The sequence below is a fragment of the Malus domestica genome, chromosome 09 (assembly GCF_042453785.1).
Source record: "Malus domestica chromosome 09, GDT2T_hap1".
Taxonomy (NCBI): domain Eukaryota; kingdom Viridiplantae; phylum Streptophyta; class Magnoliopsida; order Rosales; family Rosaceae; genus Malus; species Malus domestica.
This window is the reverse complement of record NC_091669.1, coordinates 35,505,374-35,528,287: the sequence shown is the minus strand read 5'-3', so window position 1 is coordinate 35,528,287 and position 22,914 is coordinate 35,505,374. Positions and strand designations below refer to the sequence as shown.

General features: G+C 40.1%; 1 protein-coding gene, 3 long non-coding RNA genes and 1 pseudogene across 4 annotated transcripts; 2 read left to right on the top strand and 3 right to left on the bottom strand.

The window, feature by feature from the left end:
• Positions 1 to 2,566: 2,566 nt before the first annotated feature.
• On the bottom strand, positions 2,567 to 3,555 carry LOC139198537 (uncharacterized). The gene is made up of 2 exons (XR_011584095.1): positions 3,476 to 3,555; positions 2,567 to 2,763 (listed from the first exon to the last, which is right to left on the bottom strand). It is a non-coding gene; the product is annotated as an uncharacterized lncRNA (long non-coding RNA).
• A 1,752-nt stretch (positions 3,556 to 5,307) lies between these two features.
• LOC139187931 (uncharacterized) lies at positions 5,308 to 7,302 on the bottom strand. The gene has a single exon (XM_070804557.1). The coding sequence runs from the start codon at positions 7,300 to 7,302 to the stop codon at positions 5,308 to 5,310; it is 1,995 nt and encodes a 664-aa protein (XP_070660658.1).
• A 1,407-nt stretch (positions 7,303 to 8,709) lies between these two features.
• On the bottom strand, positions 8,710 to 10,350 carry LOC103444748 (uncharacterized). The gene is made up of 3 exons (XR_011584094.1): positions 10,217 to 10,350; positions 9,604 to 9,666; positions 8,710 to 8,891 (listed from the first exon to the last, which is right to left on the bottom strand). It is a non-coding gene; the product is annotated as an uncharacterized lncRNA (long non-coding RNA).
• Positions 10,351 to 14,212: 3,862 nt separating this feature from the next.
• LOC114827078 (uncharacterized) lies at positions 14,213 to 15,565 on the top strand. Its single transcript, XR_011571154.1, has 2 exons — positions 14,213 to 15,277; positions 15,317 to 15,565. It is a non-coding gene; the product is annotated as an uncharacterized lncRNA (long non-coding RNA).
• Positions 15,566 to 15,803: 238 nt separating this feature from the next.
• LOC114827077 (L-type lectin-domain containing receptor kinase IX.1-like) lies at positions 15,804 to 17,195 on the top strand (annotated as a pseudogene).
• Positions 17,196 to 22,914: the final 5,719 nt, after the last annotated feature.

Here is a 22,914-nt window from a genome sequence, read left to right as displayed (position 1 = left end):
CATTTTTGAAAACCGAAAACTAATTATTTCTGAAACTAAATACGAGTACTACATTATTTTTGAAATTGAACACGAGTACTACACTATCTCTGAAACTGAGCACAGACAACATTTCTGAAATTGAACACAACTGACTATTTCTTAAACTAAATATGGTAGAGAAGATGAGACAACTTATGGATATATGATTTGTTTACGAGAACAAGTTTCTACAGGAAGATGAATTTTGTGTTCCGAAAAAGAAATAGTGGTCATGATTATTACGTTTTTGTGATTGATAATTGTAGTTTCACTTAATGCGAATATTACTTTCTTAAGGGTTGCATGATTTTTCAAAAGGTTTTCACAAAACCTAATGAGTCTTGCATGTTTATATTTAATATGAATATCACATAAAATTGTATATTAGATATACGCTCATACTTGAATATCACGAGGAGAATATGCATTAGAAAAATTTAACCTTCAAAGCATATATGTGTAATTCATAAGTGATTGGTAGAATTGCATAGGATCGTTAATGGCGAGGGCTGAATACTAATGCCTTTTACATTTGTTTTTCTAAAATTAGTTTGTTTTCTCTTTGCTGCCTAGTTTCACAAAACGCAATTTCAATTATTGTACTTTTTGTTATTTTATTTCAATCGTGGTGGATAACGACCTTACTTGAGTCGCTTATGTGGAGCCAAAAATATTCACAAGGCGATACGTGGATTTTTGACAAAAGAAGACAAAACTACCCTTGGGGCATACCATGATTCCTACGCACAAGCAATGGGCAATTATCCCTCAACCAAGTCAAAAGTGACCAAAATAGGTATCAACTTAAAACCTAATTTATTCATATATTTCCTATTTCATTATTTAGCTAATCAATTAGCTAAATACTATACTTATTCCATAATTCCTAAAACATTCCTTCTAAAATAATGATAAATAGCTAATTAATGGGTTAATTAGCTAATTATTCCCTTAATTAGCATTTAGACCATTCACTTTACCCTAACTCCCACAAAAAGGCCGGTTAGCTTTCATCCCCAAAAGAAGTCAGCCTTTCCTTCTACCTTTTTTCCTTTGTATGACAAATAATTAGCCAAGTTAATTAGGGAGTTATTGGCTAATTATTTGGTAACTCCTAATTAAACCTAAATTAAACCCAAAAAACCCTAGCCACCTCCTATCCCTATAAATATACTCTCATTCTCACCAAAAAGCCAATTCCAACACTTTGGCAAAAATCCCAAAATTCTCTAAACACTCTTTCTCTCTAAATTTTAACTTTGGCATCAGAGGTTCTTCGGCCAAAGCCCCCATTCATCGTGGGCGCGTGAGGCTCTTGGTCTTAACCTAAGGTGTTAATTGTTTTGTAGGTGCAAAATTGTCCAAGATCAAGGAGGAAGAAATTTGCATCCACAAATTGGTGCCTTCATTGAGAGTTGAAATCCATACTCGTAGAAGACTCTCGCACAAAAAGGTTTTGTTCTTTATTTTCTAGTCCATTTGAATATTTTTCATACGTTCTTATTATTAGAATTTTTTACTTGCAAAGGTTCTTTGATAAAACGTATAAGCAAAATATAATGGCTAGAAATTTAGAAAATTCCACAAGTGAAAATTCTAATGTTCAAGAAATGGGATTGCGGAGATTCGTGAGGCTAAATGCGACAATAAGTGGAGCAGCACCACCACCACGAGTTTCCACCATGGGAACCACCACGGTGGCTACCTTGGTAGCCACCCGTGGCGAGGTCCATGGTGCCTTCATCACGGCTCGAGCCGTGCCATCCAAGGCTCACGGCACCAAGGCCACGGCCTAAGTCGTGCCATCCAAGTTTGCACGGGCCCGGGCCCAAGCCCCGCATTCGCTTGCATCACATACTAAGCAGCCTGCTCCCCCCAAGCAACCTGCTCTCGTGGCCCAGCCTGCTCCCGCCAAGCAACTTGCTCTCGCGGCCCAGCCTACTCCCGACGAGTAACCCACTCCCGTGGCCCAGCCTGCTCCCGTCGAGCAGCCCACTCTTACGACCCAACATGTTCCTGCCGAGCAGCCTGCTCTCGTGATCCAACCTGCTCTCGTGACCCAGCCTGTTCTCGACGAGCAGCCCACTCCCGTGGCCCAGCCAGCTCCAATCGAGCAGCCCACTCTCACGGCCCAGCCTGCTCTCGTGGCTTTCCAAGCAGCCCAAGTCAGCCCAAGACTATTTCAACCATTCGGACCTACCATCGAGCCGGGGGCATTCTCACCACATTTTTTCGTGGATTTGACATTTCCCAACTCAAATCTCGCACCCGGAGTCTACCACCCTTCCACTGCCCAAGGAGGCACATTCCTTCCAAGCTCTTCCAATCCAAATGGCGAACAACACTTGTCTCGACAAGTCATAGAGTTGACGAGCGCCTTTGCACAATAGACAACCTTGGTGAATCAACTTTTGCAACGCATCGGGATCCAACGTGCCCCGGACGAGGTATCCCAATGTCACACCCCAAATTCGAAAATAAGAATGATAATCGAATTAGGATGTGAATAGAATTTAAAATAAATTAAAATATTACAACGAGAGTATGATGGAACCAAAGCCAACTAAAAGTTCACTTAGACCTGTTTAATTAATATATCATGAGTTTAAAGAGTTCAACTCTTACAACACACTCTTGAGATACTAGAACACTTAATTTAAAGTACAACTAGGAAACCAACACACATAGGATATGTTTATTCATATAGAGACAGGTCATCATCTTGTTCTGCCATACCGGTACCTGCAATAGCTAATAGGGTGTGAGCATTTCATGCTCAGTAGGAACCATATGTCCTTCAAGTTCATTTACCACAATTAATCAAAGTATCAAGCCTCAAACAATACGGTAAAAAATACAAATAATAAGACAAAGAAAAACACATGAACTCACTCCCTTCTAATCCCGCTAACTTATATTTATGGCATCCAAACCTGCACGTCCCATATCATGCTTATACCCCTTGGTTCCGAATACAATAAAATATAAATTAACTCCCATTTCTCCCTTAACCCCTAATTTTATTAGCAATTTCAGTTTCATTACCATGGGCCATTCCCCCGACGCCCAACTATACGTTCAAGCCCTTCACCCTATGCTTGAACATATATAAGTTTTCAACACTTTGCTTAACCAAGTTTACACAACCCAACACTTAACTCTGTAACATGTAATGCAACAAAAGCATTTCAATTTAACAAACATAATTGTAACTCTCAACGTAGTCAGTCCAACAATTTTACATAACTCAACCATTCATCAAAACATAACAACATTTAACAAAGTCAATATATATAGTACATCGAAAAAGAAGCCATTAACCCTAAACACAACCATGACAATCAATTGATTCAAAATCACCCAAGCATTTCATTACTACTGTATTAGATATAATTACTAATATCACAAAGATTAACCATGATATAGATCTATCATCGGGAAATAGAGCCCCTACCTCTTGTCCAGCTAACTATAATACCTCTCTAAGCCTCCGAAGTGTCCGGAGTCGCTCCCAGGCCTAACATCTCATAAATAAAAGTAAAAGTTAGCATAAAACTGGAATGAAAAATTCTCTTTCAGCCTAACAAAGATTTAGCCGAATATACCCATCACAACCCCGTGAAAACCAAGCTTAAGTCCCCATATTGTGACCCTATTTTCATCCCTCAAAACTCCATGGAAAAGGATGAAATTACTTGGATTTTAAAGCTAAACAAACCTAGTTTCTAATCTACTATGAGTTTCTCAAAACGGATTTAAGAGAAGGATATAATCAGGCCCCAAAGTTGAGTTCACAACCAGTTTTTTCTGCAGAAAATCTGCAGATTTCCAGATTTTTTCACATTTTCGAATCATGTCCTTTTGGAGAACGTGGTAAATCTGTCACGAAATCCATAGTGATATGGTCCCATTTCCATTCCGCCACAGGTAGTGGTTGAAGCATCCCAGGTGGTTTCTTATGTTCCGCCTTCACTTGTTGGCATGTAAGACACTTTGAGACAAAGATCGCTATATCGTTCTTCATACCCTTCCACCAATATTGACGACGAAGATCATGATACATCATGGTACTACCCGGATGAATTGTATAAGCAGAATAATGGGCTTCATGAAGAATCTCATTCCGTAATTCCGGAATTGCAGGTACATAGAGTCTACCCGAATACCTTACACCCTTGTTTGGGTCAATTGTCCACTTCTCGAATACACTACCAACTGTCACCTTATTTCGGATTGAGATTAACCGTGGGTCATTTTCTTGTGCTTTGATGACTTTCTCTATTAAAGTGGGTTGTACATTCAAGTTATATAAGTGAACTCCCTTATCCCACTCTTCAACATATAAGTTGTAATCATTAATGGATTCCATCATCTTCCACTTCTGAAGTTTTAGACTAGCCACCATCCCTTGAGATTTTCTGCTTAAAGCATCTGCCACAACATTTGCCTTTCCTGGATGATAATGCAATCCAAAGTCATAATCTTCGAGATACTCCATCCATCTCCCTTGCCTCATATTAAGTTCCTTTTGAGTGAAAAGATATTTTAGACTTTTGTGATCAGAATATAATTCGAACCTTTCACCATACAAATAGTGTCGCCAAACTTTCAGAGCATGAATAATTGCAGCCAATTCCAAGTCATGAGTGGAATAGTTCTTTTCATGAGTCTTCAGTTGTCTTGAGGTGTAAGCTACAACCTTATCGAGTTGCATAAGAACTCCTCCCAAACCTTGCAATGAAGCATCAGTGTACACCACATAACCCACACCTCTTTCAGGAATGATAAGTACTGGAGCCGTGGTCAATCGAGTTTTCAATTCTTGGAAAGATTCTTCACATTCATATGTCCACTCAAACTTCACCCCTTTTCGGGTTAGCTTTGTCATCGGTGCTGCCAAACGTGAGAAATCCTTGATGAACCTCCTGTAATAACCGGCCAATCCCAGAAAACTACGTATCTCTGTGACAGTCTTGGGTTGCCGCCAATTCAATATTGCCTCCACTTTAGAAGAATCAACAGCTATACCTTCCTTAGAGATTGTATGCCCCAAAAATTTTACTTTGGTAAGCCAAAACTCACATTTGCTGAACTTTGCATACAATTTATGTTCTCTTAATGTCTGCAAAACGAGGCGCAAATGTTGCTCATGTTCCTCTTGAGAAGTGGAGTAAATCAGAATATCATCAATGAATACGATAACAAATTGATCCAAATAAGGTTGAAAAACTCGATTCATTAGATCCATGAAGGCTGCTGGGGCGTTTGTTAAACTGAAAGGCATGACTAAAAACTCAAAATGTCCATATCGAGTTCTGAATGCAGTCCTGGGGATATCCTCCAGCTTAATTCGAAGTTGATGGTACCCAGATCGAAGTCTATCATAGAGAAAATACATGATCCTCTAAGTTGATCAAATAAATCATCAATTCTGGGTAACGGATATTTGTTCTTAATTGTCACCTGGTTCAACTTACGATAGTCAACACACAGTCGAAGGGTGCAATCTTTCTTTTTTACAAACAGCACTGGTGCTCCCCAAGGAGATGTGCTTGGACGTATAAAACCTCTCTTCAATAGATCCTGAAGTTGAGCCTTTAGTTCCTTTAATTCCGCCGGTGCCATGCGATATGGAGCTATGGAAATAGGTGAAGTGCCTGGATATACCTCAATAGTGAAATCAATTTCTCTTTGTGGAGGTAAACCAGGAAGATCTTCGGGAAATACATCTTGATATTCCGTTACTATTACTGGGATGTCAACTATTGGCTTCTCAATCTTCTCAGCTACCAAGTTAGCAATCCAGCTAGAGTAGTCTTTGTCTCTTGTTTTTAAAGTTAATCTGGGATAGTGATTGTCTACGTTTCCATAGACCTTAAGTCTCTCTCCCTCAGAGGAAATTATGGTCACCATTTTCCTTGCACAATCAATAAGAGCTTGATGCGGAATGAGCCAATCCATCCCAAGAATGATATCATATTCAGACATAGACATTATCATTAAGTCACAACATATTTTTCGGTCAGCTAACTCTATAGGGCAAGATCGACATATTTTATCAATTTCCCTACCACAACCCAATGGCGATCCAATTCTTAGGATTCTGTTTGCGAACTCAAGGTTGATTCCAAGAATGGATGCAAATGATTTAGACATAAATGAATGAGAAGCACCACAATCAAATAAAATTTTTGCCCAAGAGTTAAATACTGGAAAGATACCTTCCACCATCTCAGTTTCGATCGGTTCCTCCACTTTATTTATAGCATATACACGTCCTGTAGTAACTTGTGCAGAACGTTTCACACCAGCATCAGACATAGGCTTTCCCTGAGTGAATGGTCCCTGTGGACGTTGTGGCTGCTGATTCATGGTTGGTCCCCGCTGATTTTGTTGAGGTTGATACGGAGCACGGTATGGTGGTTGAGGCATTTGTGTGACTTGATAAGTTTGTAGTTGAGGGCAATTCCGCCGCAAATGGCCAGGCTGATGACAATAATGACAAGTCAATGGTGCTCGAGTCATTGCATTTGTCCTTGATGACTGAGGAGTATATTGAGGGGGTCTAAACTTCTGACGCTTACTAGATTGTCCTCCGCCCATATTCCTAGAATTCAATATTTTTCTAGACTCCGGAGCAGTTCTTGCAGCAATATATGCTCGATCAACAAGCTCTGCATAGCATCTTATTTTAAAGACTGAAAGTTTGTCCCTTAATTCAATTCGGAGACCGTCCTCAAACCTTTTTGCTCTTTTGGCATCATCAGGTATTATATAAGGTGCAAAACGGGAAAGTTCTTCAAACTTTGCTTGATATTGTGCGACAGTCATGTCTCGTTGCTGAAGATATATGAATTCTTTGGCTTTGGCTTCCCGCAGTACTTCAGGGAAATGTTTCTCCATAAAGATTTCCTCGAATTCCTCCCAAGTCATCACCTCGGTATTCCGCATACCCTGAACCGATTCCCACCAGTGATACGCTTGCCCCTCCAAATAAGTAGAAGCAATGGACACCCTTAATTCTTCAGGAATTCTCTGGTTGGTCATGCTCCGTTTGATCTGCCTTATCCATTCTTCTGCCACCATCGGATCAGATACTCCTTTAAATACTGGGGGTCGGGACTTGCGAAACTCTCCATGAATTTTCATCACTCGTTCCGCCTCACTTTCGACATTGAATCCTCGATTGCTTTCCCTGATTGCATTTGCCATATCCAGAATAGCTGCCACCACCTCCGCGTTTCCATTGTTATGATTTGGAACTTCACTTGTTCCCGCCATCTTGACAAAAATTGTAACACTTAAAGTGGATCAGTTTTTTTTTTTTTTTTTTTTCCTTTTGGATTGATAAATTAATCTAATTCTAAAACACTCTACAGAGATATGCAGAACATAAAAAAAAAATTCATAACCAATGCAAAATTCCAAATCTCACAATAAAATGAAACAAGCACATATTTCACATTTTCACATAAGGTCATAATTATACAAGCACCTCAAAGTTCCTACTGTTCTGACAATTTATTTCTTACTTTACATCACCTTCAGAACTTTTCTAACATTAGTCGAAGACCATCTTACTCATAGTCAAAATACTCTTTCGCTATAAGTCAAATACCCATATACTGCCAAAAATGGGTATTTCTAACAATTAATTCCCTGACTTATATCATACTTCTATTTAACTTAGCATGAGAGACTAAGTCTATTCCTCGGGGTCCGACTCCTGAGCTGCTGGTGGAGGGGTCTGAGGTTCCTGGTAAGTAACTTCAATAGCCATCTCTGGTGGTATCTCACCAACCGGTATGAAGTCTGGTGGTATAGCTAGCGCTTGACCAATAGTTGCCTGCTCCTGGACAAGTTCATTATAGACAACCTGGTACTTATGGTCGAGAATCACCTCGAACATAGCTAATTGACGACTAGCTGTAACAGTTTTCTCATAAGACTTCATCCTATACTTGATTATGTACAAAGATTGTCTGCCCTCCTAGTTGTGGTGCTCTTCCATGCCCTCTTATTTTGTGCGATCACGATTAAGTCAAGTTAATATTTTATATTTTTATTGTTTTTTGTCTTATTATCTCATTAAAAAATTAATATAAAATGTTGACGTGGCTTAACCGTGACCGCACAAAATAGAAGGGCATGGAAGAGCACCAAACTATGAGGGTAGACAATCTGCCTCCCTTGATTATTCCCTTAATCTGTTGCGAGGTCAGGTGTGGGGTAGCCAAAATCGTACTCTTGATATCCTGACACAGAAAGAAATCTGCTTGTCGATTGATCTGATCATGGTAGGCTACTATATTATTAGGAATTACCACCCCCTGTGGAGTCACCTGGAAGGCTCCACACATATCCTCTCCTTGAACAGGATCCATCTACTTGCTGTAAAAATTGGGTTAGATTAGTGTCCAATTAAATCAAGAAGTATACATGACTTCAAGAGATAATTTACTTGATTAAACTTAACATAAACAACTTAGGATGTCTAGTAAGTCTTACCCTAAGTTCCATCTACCCCTTCTAAGACACTTAATTAATTCTATTCCTCTTCGAACCTAGGGCTCTGATACCAACTTGTCACACCCCAAATTCGAAAATAAGAATGATAATCGAATTAGAGTGTGAATAGAATTTAAAATAAATTAAAATATTACAACGAGAGTATGATGGAACCAAAGCCAACTAAAAGTTCACTTAGACCTGTTTAATTAATACATCATGAGTTTAAAGAGTTCAACTCTTACAACACACTCTTGAGATACTAGAACACTTAATTTAAAGTACAACTAGGAAACCAGCACACATAGGATATGTTTATTCATATAGAGACAGGTCATCATCTTGTTTCGCCATACCGGTACCTGCAATAGCTAATAGGGTGTGAGCATTTCATGCTCAGTAGGAACCATATGTCCTTCAAGTTCATTTACCACAATTAATCAAAGAATCAAGCCTCAAACAATACGGTAAAAAATACAAATAATAAGACAAAGAAAAACACATGAACTCACTCCCTTCTAATCCCGCTAACTTATATTTATGGCATCCAAACCTGCACGTCCCATACCATGCTTATACCCCTTGGTTCCGAATACCATAAAATATAAATTAACTCCCATTTCTCACTTAACCCCTAATTTTATTAGCAATTTCAGTTTCATTAACATGGTCCCTTCCCCCGACGCCCAACTATACGTTCAAGCCCTTCACCCTACGCTTGAACATATATAAGTTTTCAACACTTTGCTTAACCAAGTTTACACAACCCAACACTTAACTCTGTAACATGTAATGCAACAAAAGCATTTCAATTTAACAAACATAATTGTAACTCTCAACGTAGTCAGTCCAACAATTTTACATAACTCAACCATTCATCAAAACATAACAACATTTAACAAAGTCAATATATATAGTACATCGAAAAAGAAGCCATTAACCCTAAACACAACCATGACAATCAATTGATTCAAAATCACCCAAGCATTTCATTACTACTGTATTAGATATAATTACTAATATCACAAAGATTAACCATGATATAGATCTATCATCGGGAAATAGAGCCCCTACCTCTTGTCCAGCTAACTATAATACCTCTCTAAGCCTCCGAAGTGTCCGGAGTCGCTCCCAGGCCTAACATCACATAAATAAAAGTAAAAGTTAGCATAAAACTGGAATGAAAAATTCTATTTCAGCTTAACAAAGATTTACCCGAATATACCCATCACAACCCCGTGAAAACCAAGCTTAAGTCCCCATATTGTGACCCTATTTTCATCCCTCAAAACTCCATGGAAAAGGATGAAATTACTTGGATTTTAAAGATAAACAAACCTAGTTTCTAATCTACTATGAGTTTCTCAAAACGGATTTAAGAGAAGGATATAATCAGGCCCCAAAGTTGAGTTCACAACCAGTTTTTTCTGCAGAAAATCTGCAGATTTCCAGATTTTTTCACATTTTCAAATCATATTTTTCCATAGAAGATCTCATCCAAAATCGATGAAATAAATTGGGCTTTGAACCTTGTCATGTCTAATTTCAAATATATAAGAAGACTCTTAAAACGATGAAATGGATTGAAAGGAAATAAGAGCCAAAGTGAGGCTCATGAAACTGCTGGTTTCTAGAAAACAAGGTTGCGGTGGTAAGAAAAATAGAAAATTAACAAATTCAAACAAACCTTTTGTACAAATTGAAGAATACACCAACACCCTCTCAGCTTCCCTCTTTCGATTTCCTACTTTTCCCTTTCCAAAACCTCACACTCTCCTCTAATTCTTCAATGAGAGTTAGAAATACTCCCTCTAAGCCTATTACAGGAGGTTCAGACAAGTGATACTTGCTTTAAGCCTATTTCTAACTCAGACTTGTGATACTTGCTACGCAACCTACGGAATTGGAGAAAGTCAAGGTTAGCAGCCTAGTGGTTACGCAGACTTGTCTGCTTCTGTAAGTAAGGCATCCGGCTGCCAACCCAATGGCTAACAACTTTGCAAAGTTCTACACCAACACCTACGGCTGCATAGGCTACGCGAGCTTGTCTGCTTATAAAAAGTAGCATGCTTGCCACTGGTCTATCAAGTCTAAAGGTTAGGGCATGAACAAAAGAAGCAAAAATGAAGAAAAGCTAAGGAAAACATGTTTATAAACGACTAGCAAAGGCCGAAGGAGTTCAAGCAAAACAAGAGCTACAAGGAAAAACAAAGAAAATCTTAAAGGCTACCTAAATGACTACACTTTAGCAGCCTGGACATCCTACGACTATTCGGTCGCCATACCTTCAGCAGCCGCGAAGCTCTTAGCAACGGCATCACCCCCGACTGCTCTAACCTGGGCACCAACTTCTCCAACTACTTCACCAATACCAACATGGACGCGCTGCAGCTCATCCACTTCTTTCTTCAAACTTTCGTTAATCTTCAGTATACCTTGAAGTTCCAACACTTGGGGTTCAATCCTATCGACGATTCTCTTGAAGTGGATCACTTGATTATAAGCAGCAATCAACTTTTCATCCTTTGCATAAGCAGCGAAATAAGTCTTTGGTTTTTTCTCAGTCGGCATCTCTTAAGCAGGCAGGGAAGATCCCTTTTCCCACCTTCACTTGCAGTAGGATCCACAACGGTGATTGGACAAGCCAATGCATCCGCCTTGATCCTATTCACCTCTTATTTTGGGAGCAGCCCACGTTTCTCCTGACGAAGATAGTTAAAGTAGCCAACGCCATAAGTGGTACCCAGCAGAGGAGTTCAACCCAACATTCCAGCAGCTCATGAGGCCCGTAACCTCTTTATTTCTCTCAATCACCTGCCTAGCTTGCGTCATGTCCAAAAGCCCAAAAAGACATGAGCCATATGACTCGCCTAACACTGCGCCACAACGCCACAATCCGTGGCCCCAGCCATACAAGCTGCCATTGGTTCTAGCCAAGTCGAGCAGCTTAAAGCAGTGGTCCCTGCCACAATACCTCCTCGGCCCATGCCGAGCCGACTCCTGGCCCATGTCAGCCGACGTGCCGCACCACCTCGACGGCTGCCCTGAGGTAGCACCATCCAAGAAGAAGACAAGGAAAATTAATTTTTTCTTACCTCAGTGCGGCACGAAGAAGACGAAGAAAGCAACGAAAGACGGTCATTTGCACGGGCAAGATGTAGAAAATTGCTAGAGGAGGGGGAACAAATATCCTCTAAGCTATCTCTCTCTTGTAAGGTAGAATAAATCGCTCTCCAAAGTTGATTTAATAACCCACTTAAGGTGGACTTAAATAGGCTTTGAGAGAAATTTATTTCCCTTTCCTAGAAGAATCTAATTTCCTATTAAAGAGAGAATCTACATCAAAATAGGAAGCAGTCCTAAGTTTCCTAAAGCAAGAAGATCTCTACACCTGCTGCCCTTTTTTGCGAGCAGCCCAACATGTGTGGGGGAATTTGTGGAGCCAAAAATATTCACAAGGCGACACGTGGCTTTTTTACAAAAGAAGACAAAACTACCCTTGGGGCATATCGGGATTCCTACGCGCAATCAGCGGGTAATTATCCCTCAACCAAGTCAAAAGTGCCCAAAATAGGTATCAACTTAAAACCTAATTTATTTATATATTTCCTATTTCATTATTTAGCTAATCAATTAGCTAAATACTATACTTATTCCATAATTCCTAAAACATTCCTTCTAAAATAATGATAAATAGCTAATTAATGGGTTAATTAGCTAATTATTCCCTTAATTAGCATTTAGACCATTCACTTTACCCTAACTCCCACAAAAAGGCCAGTTAGCTTTCATCCCCAAAAGAAGTCAGCCCTTCCTTCTACCTTTTTTCCTTTGTATGACAAATAATTAGCCAAGTTAATTAGGGAGTTATTGGCTAATTATTTGGTAACTCCTAATTAAACCTAAATTAAACCCAAAAAACCCTAGCCACCTCCTATCCCTATAAATATACTCTCATTCTCACCAAAAAGCCAATTCCAACACTTTGGCAAAAATCCCAAAATTCTCTAAACACTCTTTCTCTCTAAATTTTAACTTTGGCATCGGAGGTTCTTCGGCCAAAGCCCCCCCATTCATCGTGGGCGCGTGAGGCTCTTGGCCTTAACCTAAGGTGTTAATTGTTTTGTAGGTGAAAAATTGTCCAAGATCAAGGAGGAAGAAATTTGCATCCACAGCTTATACTACAATTACCTTGTTCTCTTACAAGTACTTTTAGGTGTTTTTAACCATACTTTTGCAGGTGGTAAAAATTATCACTTATATTATAATTTGAAAGTTGTGCTAGAAGCATGGTTCATACTCAAGTGGGAGAATGTACGAATATGAGTAAGAAAGTGATTGTTATAGCCATTTTATCCAAATTGGTGCAGAGAAGTCTTATGAGAAGAAGATTACTTTGTCCTAATTTACATGGAATGAGACTTAGTATGTAAACTGGTTTTTTACCACTTATAGTTTGATAATGAGATTATTGGTGTTCTACGTGAGTTCTAATAGGAGAATCGTATTTGCCTCTATAAATACTGGTCCCTACTGTCACAGAAAATGATGTTCATTATTGAACTTAGACCTGTTGTAAATTGAGCATATTATTTTTGCAATAGAGCAAAAACTTACTATATATTGAAGTCGCCAATGATTTCATTTTCGGGTTCAAAAAGGTCAGATTATTCTTACAATATGCAGCTCCACATACACAGGTCATATGGAAGACTTCCCTCTACACAATTATGAAAATTTAAGCCACATAACACTAAGCTTAAGTTCCTAACCAATTTCCTCAGAATGTTCTTGTAAATGTATATATACACACCAGTCACCTGCACGCTCGCACATGCTGCATATTGAATATTTAACAAGAAATAAATCATTTTTCTCACTTCCTCACTTTTAACGTTGATGAGGCCCGTGAAACTGTGTACATGACATGAATCCCCGATTAATCTCCATCTTTTCTTAACCCTTGACCAGAAAATAAAGAGAGATATTTTCTTAGCCATCAATTTTCCGGCATTTTCCATGCTCGGACAAACCTTTCCTCCTCATTGTAGTCCACTGACTTATAGATATGGAACCACCAGACATGTTGATTGTTGTGATAATAATTATTCAAGCTTTTACCACTCTCACAAATTACATTATTGCGAAAGCCAATATTTGTCTCATAGACGGGAAAAAAATATTTCGCAACTAATGCTCTCTTTAGTGGCCAGTTGGTTAATAAACAATGACAAATGTCAAGAATGTGAACCAATTGTCCAATTAGCAGATCTCATGTGTTAGAAATCGTTACATGAGAGTTTCTATGTACGTACCCTTCTAGGAGACCAATGCATTTGAATTGAATGTCCCACTCCCGCATTGGCAGTTTTTCCAACGTGAGACTTGAGAGGGTCAACAATCTTCTTTTTGTCGAAGTTGCCACTTGGTGATGTCATTCATATGGGATTTGGATATCCAAATTGTGGGGATCTTAGGAATTCTCACATTTTAATTATTGGTCGTATATCATGTGGTCATAAATCATTTTGAATTTTTTTATTTAAAATTAAATACAAATAATATTTGACGAAAACTTACCACACGATGTACAATGAATGATCATGATGTGATGTGAGGATCCTCTCCTCATCCATTCATATGGGACTTACAAGTTTATAAAACAATTTCTCAGTCAACGACTCTCTGTATCCATCTTTCTCTCCAAAAAGAAAATAAAATGCAACTTCAATTCCTTGCTGGGCTCTTGTTTTTGTCAACCCATCCTGCAACTCCACTGAATTTCAATTTCCCCAGCTTTCCCAACGGTATCAGCAACATATCTCTAGACGAGCAAGCTTTTATCAGAGACCAATTCATCCAACTCACCAGTAGCGGAGCTGCGGACGATAGCAAGAGTAGAAACCTCGGCCGAGCCCTACTACAAGCCCTTTCTCCTCCGCCAAAGAGCCACCGGAAAGCTGGCCGATTTCACAACTAACTTCACGTTTGTCATTGATTCACAAGGCAAGCACAAACACGCCAATGGGCTCACTTTCTTCCTAGCTCCATTCACCTACAACCGAATGCAAGGCATGGACGGAGGGAGGTAAGGCCTGGTTGGGGCACATGCCCCCTCTCATCCCTTTTGTTTCATAACAAATTATTCAATTAAAATCATGCTTTACGGATTATTCAATTAATCATATTAAAATAATAAAAATCCTCTTTTAGTTTTTAAATATCCTTCCGTCTTGTATGTTTTTCTCACGCACTAATGTCTAAACCCTGTTGAGTTGCATGTACTTAATTAATTAGTACAAATGAGCATTAGATTGTCAACAATTAAAGACAAAATTAGACAATAGAGTAATAAAATTAAGCATTGTAATTAATTTTTTCAGCATTTGTAAAAGAAATAGCTTTATTTGTCCAAAAAATAAGCTCAAATTTTTGAAGATGCTCCTTCTTAGTTAAATTTCTAGTTTCGTCCTGATGCAAGGACAAGCCGTGTTAGGATGGACCTCCCCTACCCACCATACGTGGAGGTTGAGTTCGACATCTACCAGAATAATCAGTCAGACATTAACGATCCCGTGGGCGAACATGTAGGTATCGACATCAACTCTGTCATGTCTAAAATTACCATGCCATGGAATGGTAGCATTGTGGATGGAAAAATCAACAGTGCTAGGGTTAATTATGATTCCACGGCAAAAAATCTCAGCGTGGCTTTCACTAGTTATGTGAATGGAATTCAAGTGATGAGGTATCTTGATTACAGTGTTAATGGAATTCAAGTGATGAGGTATCTTGATTACAGTGTTAATGTGAATGACTACTTGCGGGATAGGGTCATTGCTGGCTTCTCCGCTGCAACCGGCGATAATATGCTGCCCTGCACCGGATCATTTTCTCCTCTACATAAGTCAGGAAGGGGCAAAAATATAGGAATCGCTGTAGGGATAGGTGTTGGGGGATTTTTAGGAGGATCTATTCAATTGAGAATTTGAGAGATTTTGATAGATTTATAAATCCATGAATTTTTACGAAGTTTAACTGATTTGTAGATGCTTAAAATATATTACAAAATCTCTCCAATTCCCTCTAATTCCTCAACTTTTCCAAATTCTCTAAATTCTAATAATAATTGAATATACCTGGAATGTTATAAACTTCTTTAAAATTCTAATTGAATACACCCAGATTTCTAAAGATTTTAATAAACTATCCTAAAATCTGATTGAATACACATTGAAATCACTTAAAATCATTTCTAATTGAATACCCATAAATTCATTAAAAGAATTAAAATCCCTCAAAATTTCAATTGAATACCCTCCTTTATTCTTGGTCGGTGGGATTGTTGTGATTTGGTTCATCTTGTGCAAGAAGAGGAACTCGGGAAAATAGTGATGAAGAAGATGCTATGGTTTGCAACTTGATTGATGATGAATTTGGAAATGGGACTCGCCCGAGGAAGTTTTCCTATGGTGAGTTGGCTCGTGCCACAAGTGATTTTTTGGAAGAAGAAAAGCTTGGAGAGGGAGGGTTTGGTGGTGTTTAGAGAGGCTTCATAAAAGACTTGAACTTATTTGTTGCCGTTAAGAGGATATCGAGACGGTCTAAACAAGGATTGAAGGAATATGCAGCGGAAGTAAGGATCATTAGTTGACTTAAGCATCGGAATCTGGTGCAACTCATTGGTTGGTGCCATGAAAAAAAACTCCTACTTGTTTATGAGTAGATGCCCAAAAGCAACTTAGATTGTCATTTGTTCAAAGAAAAAAACATGTTGAGTTGGGAGGTGAGGTACAAAATTGCTCAAGGCTTAGCATCCGGGTTGCTTTATCTCCACCAAGAATGGGAGCAATGTGTGCTTCACAGGGATATCAAATCCAGCAATCTTATGTTGGATTCAAATTTCAATGCAAAATTGGGGGATTTCGGGCTAGCACGACTTGTGGACCATGGAAAAGAGCCGAAAACAACAGCTCTAGCAGGAACAATGGGGTACATGGCTCCCGAATATGTTATCACAAGAAAGGCTAGTAAGGAATCAGACTTGTCAGCTTTGAAAACAAGTAGTAATAATGAAGTGAACGTGGTGGAGTGGAGAAAGAGAAAGTGATTGAAGCAGCTGACCCAAGATTGTGTGGAAATTTTGACAAGAAGCAAATGGAGTGCTTGATGATTGTTGGATTATGGTGTGCTCATCCAGATTACAATATGAGGCCTTCAATTCAACAGGCGATCCAGGTGTTGGCGTTTGAGGTTCCACTGCCCCTTATTCCATCGAAGATGCCCGTCCCCACGTATTTGGCTGTCGAATCTCCTCCAAAATCTTTTCAGATCTTGTCTCGTGATCATTTTAGTGCTTCCGAAGCTGAAGGGGGTGAAATTGAGCGCAATTCATCCTCAAGAAAGCAAGAAGAATCGTGCATTAATTACTAGTGTAAGTGTAAACCAGGTAACAATCACAATGGTAGAGGGTAGGTAGTGAAAGCTATGACCTAGCTTATTGAGTATTAGCGAATCATCTTCTAGTCAACATATATGCTGCAAACAAGATATCCGACTCGTCCTCAACTTTCCCTGCTCTCCAGCGAAATGCTTCGAAAGCGATTTCTCATTCCTGGCTAGCTCTTTATTGATGATATGAAACACTAAACCGACTTTGACGACTAGTTGCTATACTGACAAAAAAAAAAAAACACACACACGCATTTTGGCCATCCATATGCATACATACATACATGCATGATGTATGCATGGGTTGCTAACTGTTTTGAAGTTTATATTTTGTGTTGGGCTTGGAGGCTTGGAATTATGTGGGTAAGGATTTTCCACGTTTGGGGCTGAAACTCCATCATCCTCCCAAATACAACACAACGAGGACTTATATATAACATCATCTATCTTATTGCTTGCGTCACTCTTGTTAGTTGTTACAATTCATTCGTCAAAATTTATAGGATAATTAGTATGAATGATTACTTTTTAACATTTAGTTGTAGAAATGTTTTTTTAATAACGAGGACATATTGATTATATATCGATGATACAATAATGACATAACAATTACACAACAATACTATAACGACACTTAATTATTTTTGCAATCAAGTGTCAAAGAATGATTATTCCTGCTAATTATCCAAATTTATAAGGTGAGTTTCTTGTTCAAGTTACTGAAAAAGTAAAAGCCCAACTATAATATCATCATATTGCCGTGAAAAAAAAAAAGCAAATTATTAAAGTCAATTTCAGTTAATTAGCTGAATCTCATGTGCACCGCGTGATCCGCTGCAGCCTTCATTGCATTTCCCTCTCTTTCTTTAATTTCCCGATATTGAATAGTATGAATCGTGTTAGTGAAAATGCATACGTTGATGTGATCTTTGTGGAGCCAAAAATAATCACAATGCGACACGTGGATTTTTGGACAAAAGAGGATAAAAATACCCTTGAGGTACAACAAGATTCCTACATGCGAGCAGCGAGCAATCATCCTTCAACCAAATCAAAAGTGTCTAAAATAGGTAACAAATTCAAAGTTATTTCATCCATCCTCATCCTATATTTTCCACAAGGTAATTATGTCATAACCTTCAAAACATCCCATATAAATTACATAACCCCCAAAATATTTATTCCAAAAATGTGTTGATTAACCAATTAATTCATTAAATCACACATTAAACCATAAGTTACACCCTATCCCTATAAATAGGTTCCCATTTTCACCAAAAGATCATTCTAGCATCAAAGGTTCTTCGGCCAAAGCCCCCCCATTCATCGTGGGCGCGTGAGGCTCTTGGCCTTGACCCTAAGGTGTTAATTGTTTTGTAGGTGTAATTTTGTCCAAGAAGAAGAAGACGGAAATTTGCATCCATAAATTGGTGATTTCATTGAGAGTTGAAATTAACACTCGTAGAAGACTCTCGCATAAAAAGTTTTTTTCTCTATTTTCTAGTCTACTTGTATTTTTCGTACGTTCTTATTATTAGAATTTTTTATTTGCAAAGATTTTTTTATAAAATGCAAAAAAGAAATACAATGGCTAGAAATTTAGAAAACTCCATGAGTGAAAATTCCAATATTCAAGAAATGGGACCGCAGCGATCCACGAGACTTAATGTGATCCTAAGGGGAGCGGCACCACCACCACGAGGTTCAACCACGGGAACTACCGCGATGGTCACTATGGTGGCCACTCGCGGCGAGGTCCATGGCACTACTACCACGGCCCGAGCCGTGCCACCAAAGCAAGCCCAAGCCTTGTCATCCAAGGCCTACGGCACCAAGACCATGACCCAAGCCATGTCACTCCAAGCCCAATGCATTTCCAAGCCCAACGTGTTGCCAAGTAAAGCTCAAGCCTCGCACCCGCGTGCATCACACGCCGAGCAGCCCACTCTCGTGGCCTAGCCTGCTCCCGCAGAGCAGGCCACTCTTGCGGCATAGCCTGCTCTCGTGGCCCAGCCTGCTCTCGCGGCCCAGCCTACTCTCGTGGCCTTCCAAGCAGCTTAAGTCGACCTAAAACTATCTTAACCATCCGGACCTACCATTGAGTCGGGGGCATTTTCACCACATTTCTCCACGGATTTGACATTTCCTAACTCAAATCTCGCGCCCGGTCTACCACCCTTCCATTGCTTAAGGAGGCACATTCCTTCCAAGCTCTTCCAATCCAAATGGCGAACAACACTTGTCTCGACAAGTCATAGAGTTGACAAGCGCCCTAGCACAGCAGATGACCTTGGTGAACCAGCTTTTGCAGCGCACCAAGATGCAACGTGCCCCAAACGAGGTGTCCCAAAGTAGGACAAGGGCAGATGAAGAACCTCTCCAACAGCATCCTGACAAGCAGCCATTCAACCATCCATGAACCGAGCGTTTGGGCAGAGTACACTCCCGATTAGGCCCCCGAGATAGCATATACTCTCGTCTTAGCGCACGGAGGAGCGTGCACTATCGACTAGGCCCACGGACGATCATACACTCACGGTTGAAGACGCACTCCGATAATCAACATGAGCAGCCTTCCAAGCAAAGTATTCATTCGCGGCTAGGCTCGCAAGGAGTATCATTCACATCACATCGAAACAGGCAGCACAACAGACGGAAAGAAACATTCACTCAATCCGGCTCAAGTTTAACCAGCAACTTGTGAGTTACACACTCGTCTGCTAAGAACATACCACACCCACTGCAACCGCGGTATAGACAAGCCGAACATATGGAAGAACAGCTTAGATCAGCACATCACGATCGGGGGCAGTCGAGAGCTCTGCCACCCCAACAAAGGAAAATTCAAGAAGAAGTAGAAAGGCTCCTGACCAAGCGATTATGTAATTTCTCACGCCAACCAAGCCTCAAAAGGGCACAAGATGAAGCACCTAATGGTGGCGCAATAATTTAGGGAGCAGCTCACTGCGTTTACACCCTTACGTGGGTTCCACAAATAGTTTGAAGTCTCAAGCAGTTCGCCAAACAAGACCTCGCAACATGAGGATTATTTCAATTGTCTAGCAATCCAGATTTCCTCAGCTGCACTCACGACAACGACTTCCATGCTCTCCAGTGCGAGAGGATAAACTAATTGCTCTCCAGTGTGAGAGGGTAAACCAATTCCCCAACACACATATGGGTTTGCTTTCCAGTACGAGAGGATAAACTAATTGCTCTCCAGTGTGAGAGGGTAAACTAATTGTTCTCCAGTGCGAGAGGGTAAACTAATTCCCCGACACCCATCTGGGTAAGCTCTCCAGTGCGAAAAGGCCACATAGCTTAAAAGATCAAATGATTGAAAATCAACTAGGCAGCAAATGGTCAAAGGCAACAGCCACTTTTGCACTTAACAGTTCACTCATCCAACACTATATCTTCAGCAGCTCCAATCTTCGCAGCTTTATCTTTGACTGCTCCATCTACGGCAGCTGAGAAATCAAACTCAAGCAATTTCCTCATTTTTGGCAAGCAGGCCAGACATGGCAACCTAAACCGTTGCCCATGCCACGCCACTTCCTCAGCCCATGCCGAGCTAATCCTTGGCTTTAATCAAGCCGAGCAACACAAGCAATAGCCCTTGCCACACTACCTCCTTGGCTCATGCCGAGCCGACTCCTGGCCCCTGCCAGCTGACGTGCCGCACCACCCTGACGGCTGCCCCGCAATAGCACTATCCAAGAAGAAGACAATAAAAAATTAAATTTTTCTTACATCAATACGGCACGGAGAAGACGAAGAAATCAACGAAAGACGGTCCTTTGCACGGGCAAGATATAGAAGATTGCTAGAGGAGGGGGAACAAAAATCATTTAAGCTCTTTCTCTCTTGTAGGGTAGAATAAATCGCTCTCCAGAGTTGATTTAATAACCCACTTAAGGTGGACTTAAATAGGCTTTGAGAGAAATTTATTTCCCTTTCCTCGAAGGACCTGATTTCCTATTAAAGAGAGAATCTACATCAAAATAGGAAGTAGTCCTATGTTTCCTAAAGCAAGATGATCTCTACACCTGCTGCTCTTTCCTACGAGCAGCCCAACAGGTGTGGGGGCATTTATGGAGCCAAAAATAATCACAAGGCGACACGTGGATTTTTGGACAAAAGAGGACAAAAATACCCTTGAGGTACAACGCGATTCCTATGCGCGAGCAATGGGCAATCATCCTTCAACCAAATCAAAAGTGCCCAAAATAGGTAACAAATTCAAAGTTATTTCATCCATCCTCATCTTATATTTTCCACAAGGTAATTATTTCATAACCTTCAAAACATCCCATATAAATTACATAACCCCCAAAATATTTATTCCAAAAATGTGTTGATTAACCAATTAATGAATTAATTGCCTAATTAATCCATTAAATCACACATTAAACCATAAGTTACACCCTATCCCTATAAATAGGCTCCCATTTTCACCAAAAGATCATTCCAGCACACTTGCAAAATTCTCAATACTCTCCAAACACTTTTCTCTTGAAATTCTAACTTTGGCATCGGATGTTCTTCGGCCAATGCCCCCCCCCATTCATCGTGGGCACGTGAGGCTCTTGGCCTTGACCCTAAGGTGTTAATTGTTTTGTAGGTGCAATTTTGTCCAAGAAGAAACAGGCGGAAATTTGCATCTACAATCTTGAAGCTGCAAATGCCTTGCATATACTTTTATCAATCAAGGTACGCCGCTGTGCTAACACACTACTAGCCATTTATCCAAATTATTACATATCTTTAACTATTAAACACTTACTCTTTTTTGTACAATATTGTTGAATAAAATAAGGTAATTTAGCTAAAAATTAATAAAAACTTACTATTTAGCCATTTATTAGGGGCATATTTTTGTTTGGGACTCAATCAATGACACATTTTTATTACTTAATTAAGCATAGGTCAATTGTCACATCTCGGCCGGGGCCCCTACCGCATTCCGGGCTCGACTCCGCCGTAGCACAATATTGTTCGCTTTGGGCCCCAACCACGCCCTCACGGTTTTGTTTCTGGGAACTCACATAAGAACTTCCCAGTGGGTCACCCATCATGGGATTGCTCTCGCGCAAACTCGCTTAACTTCAGAGTTCCGATGGAACCCGAAGCCAGTGAGCTCCCAAAAAGCCTCTTGCTATGTAAAGATGAGAATGTACATATAAGGTTCCTAGGATCCTCACCTTTGGGTGAAGTGGGATGTTACAATCCACCCCCTTTAAGAGCCCGACATTCTCCTCGGCACACTTCAGGCCAGAGATTGGCTCTGATACCAAATTGTCACATCCCTCATTGGCTTCGGGTTCCATCGAAACTCCGAAGTTAAGCAAGTTCGCATGAAAGTAATCCCATGCTAGGTAACCCACTGGAAAGTTCTTGTGTCAATTCCCATAAACAAAACCGTGAGGGCGTGGTCGGGGCCCAAAGCAGACAATATCATGTTACGGTTGAGTCGAGCCAAGGATGTGGCGAGGGCACTAGCCGGAAGTGTGCCGATGAGGACGTCAGGCCCCTAAGGGGGGGTGGATTGTAAGATCCCACATCGCCTAGGGGTGAGGATCATGTAAGCCCTATATGTATATTCTCATCTCTATCTAGCACAAGGTCTTTTGGGAGCTCACTAGCTTCGAATTCCATCGGAACTCCGAAGTTAAGCGAGTTCGTGCGAGAGCAATCCCATAATGGGTGATCCACTAGGAAGTTCTCGTGTGAGTTCCTAGAAACAAAATCGTGAGGGCGTGGTCGAGGCCCAAAACGAACAATATCGTACTACGGTGGAGTCGAGCCCGGGACCTGGACCTCCATCACATCCCGGGCCGGGATATGACATCAATGATTAATGCCACATAGGCTTTAAGCTATTATAAATAAAAAATTAACAAAAGCTATTATAAATAGTTAGAACATGAATAT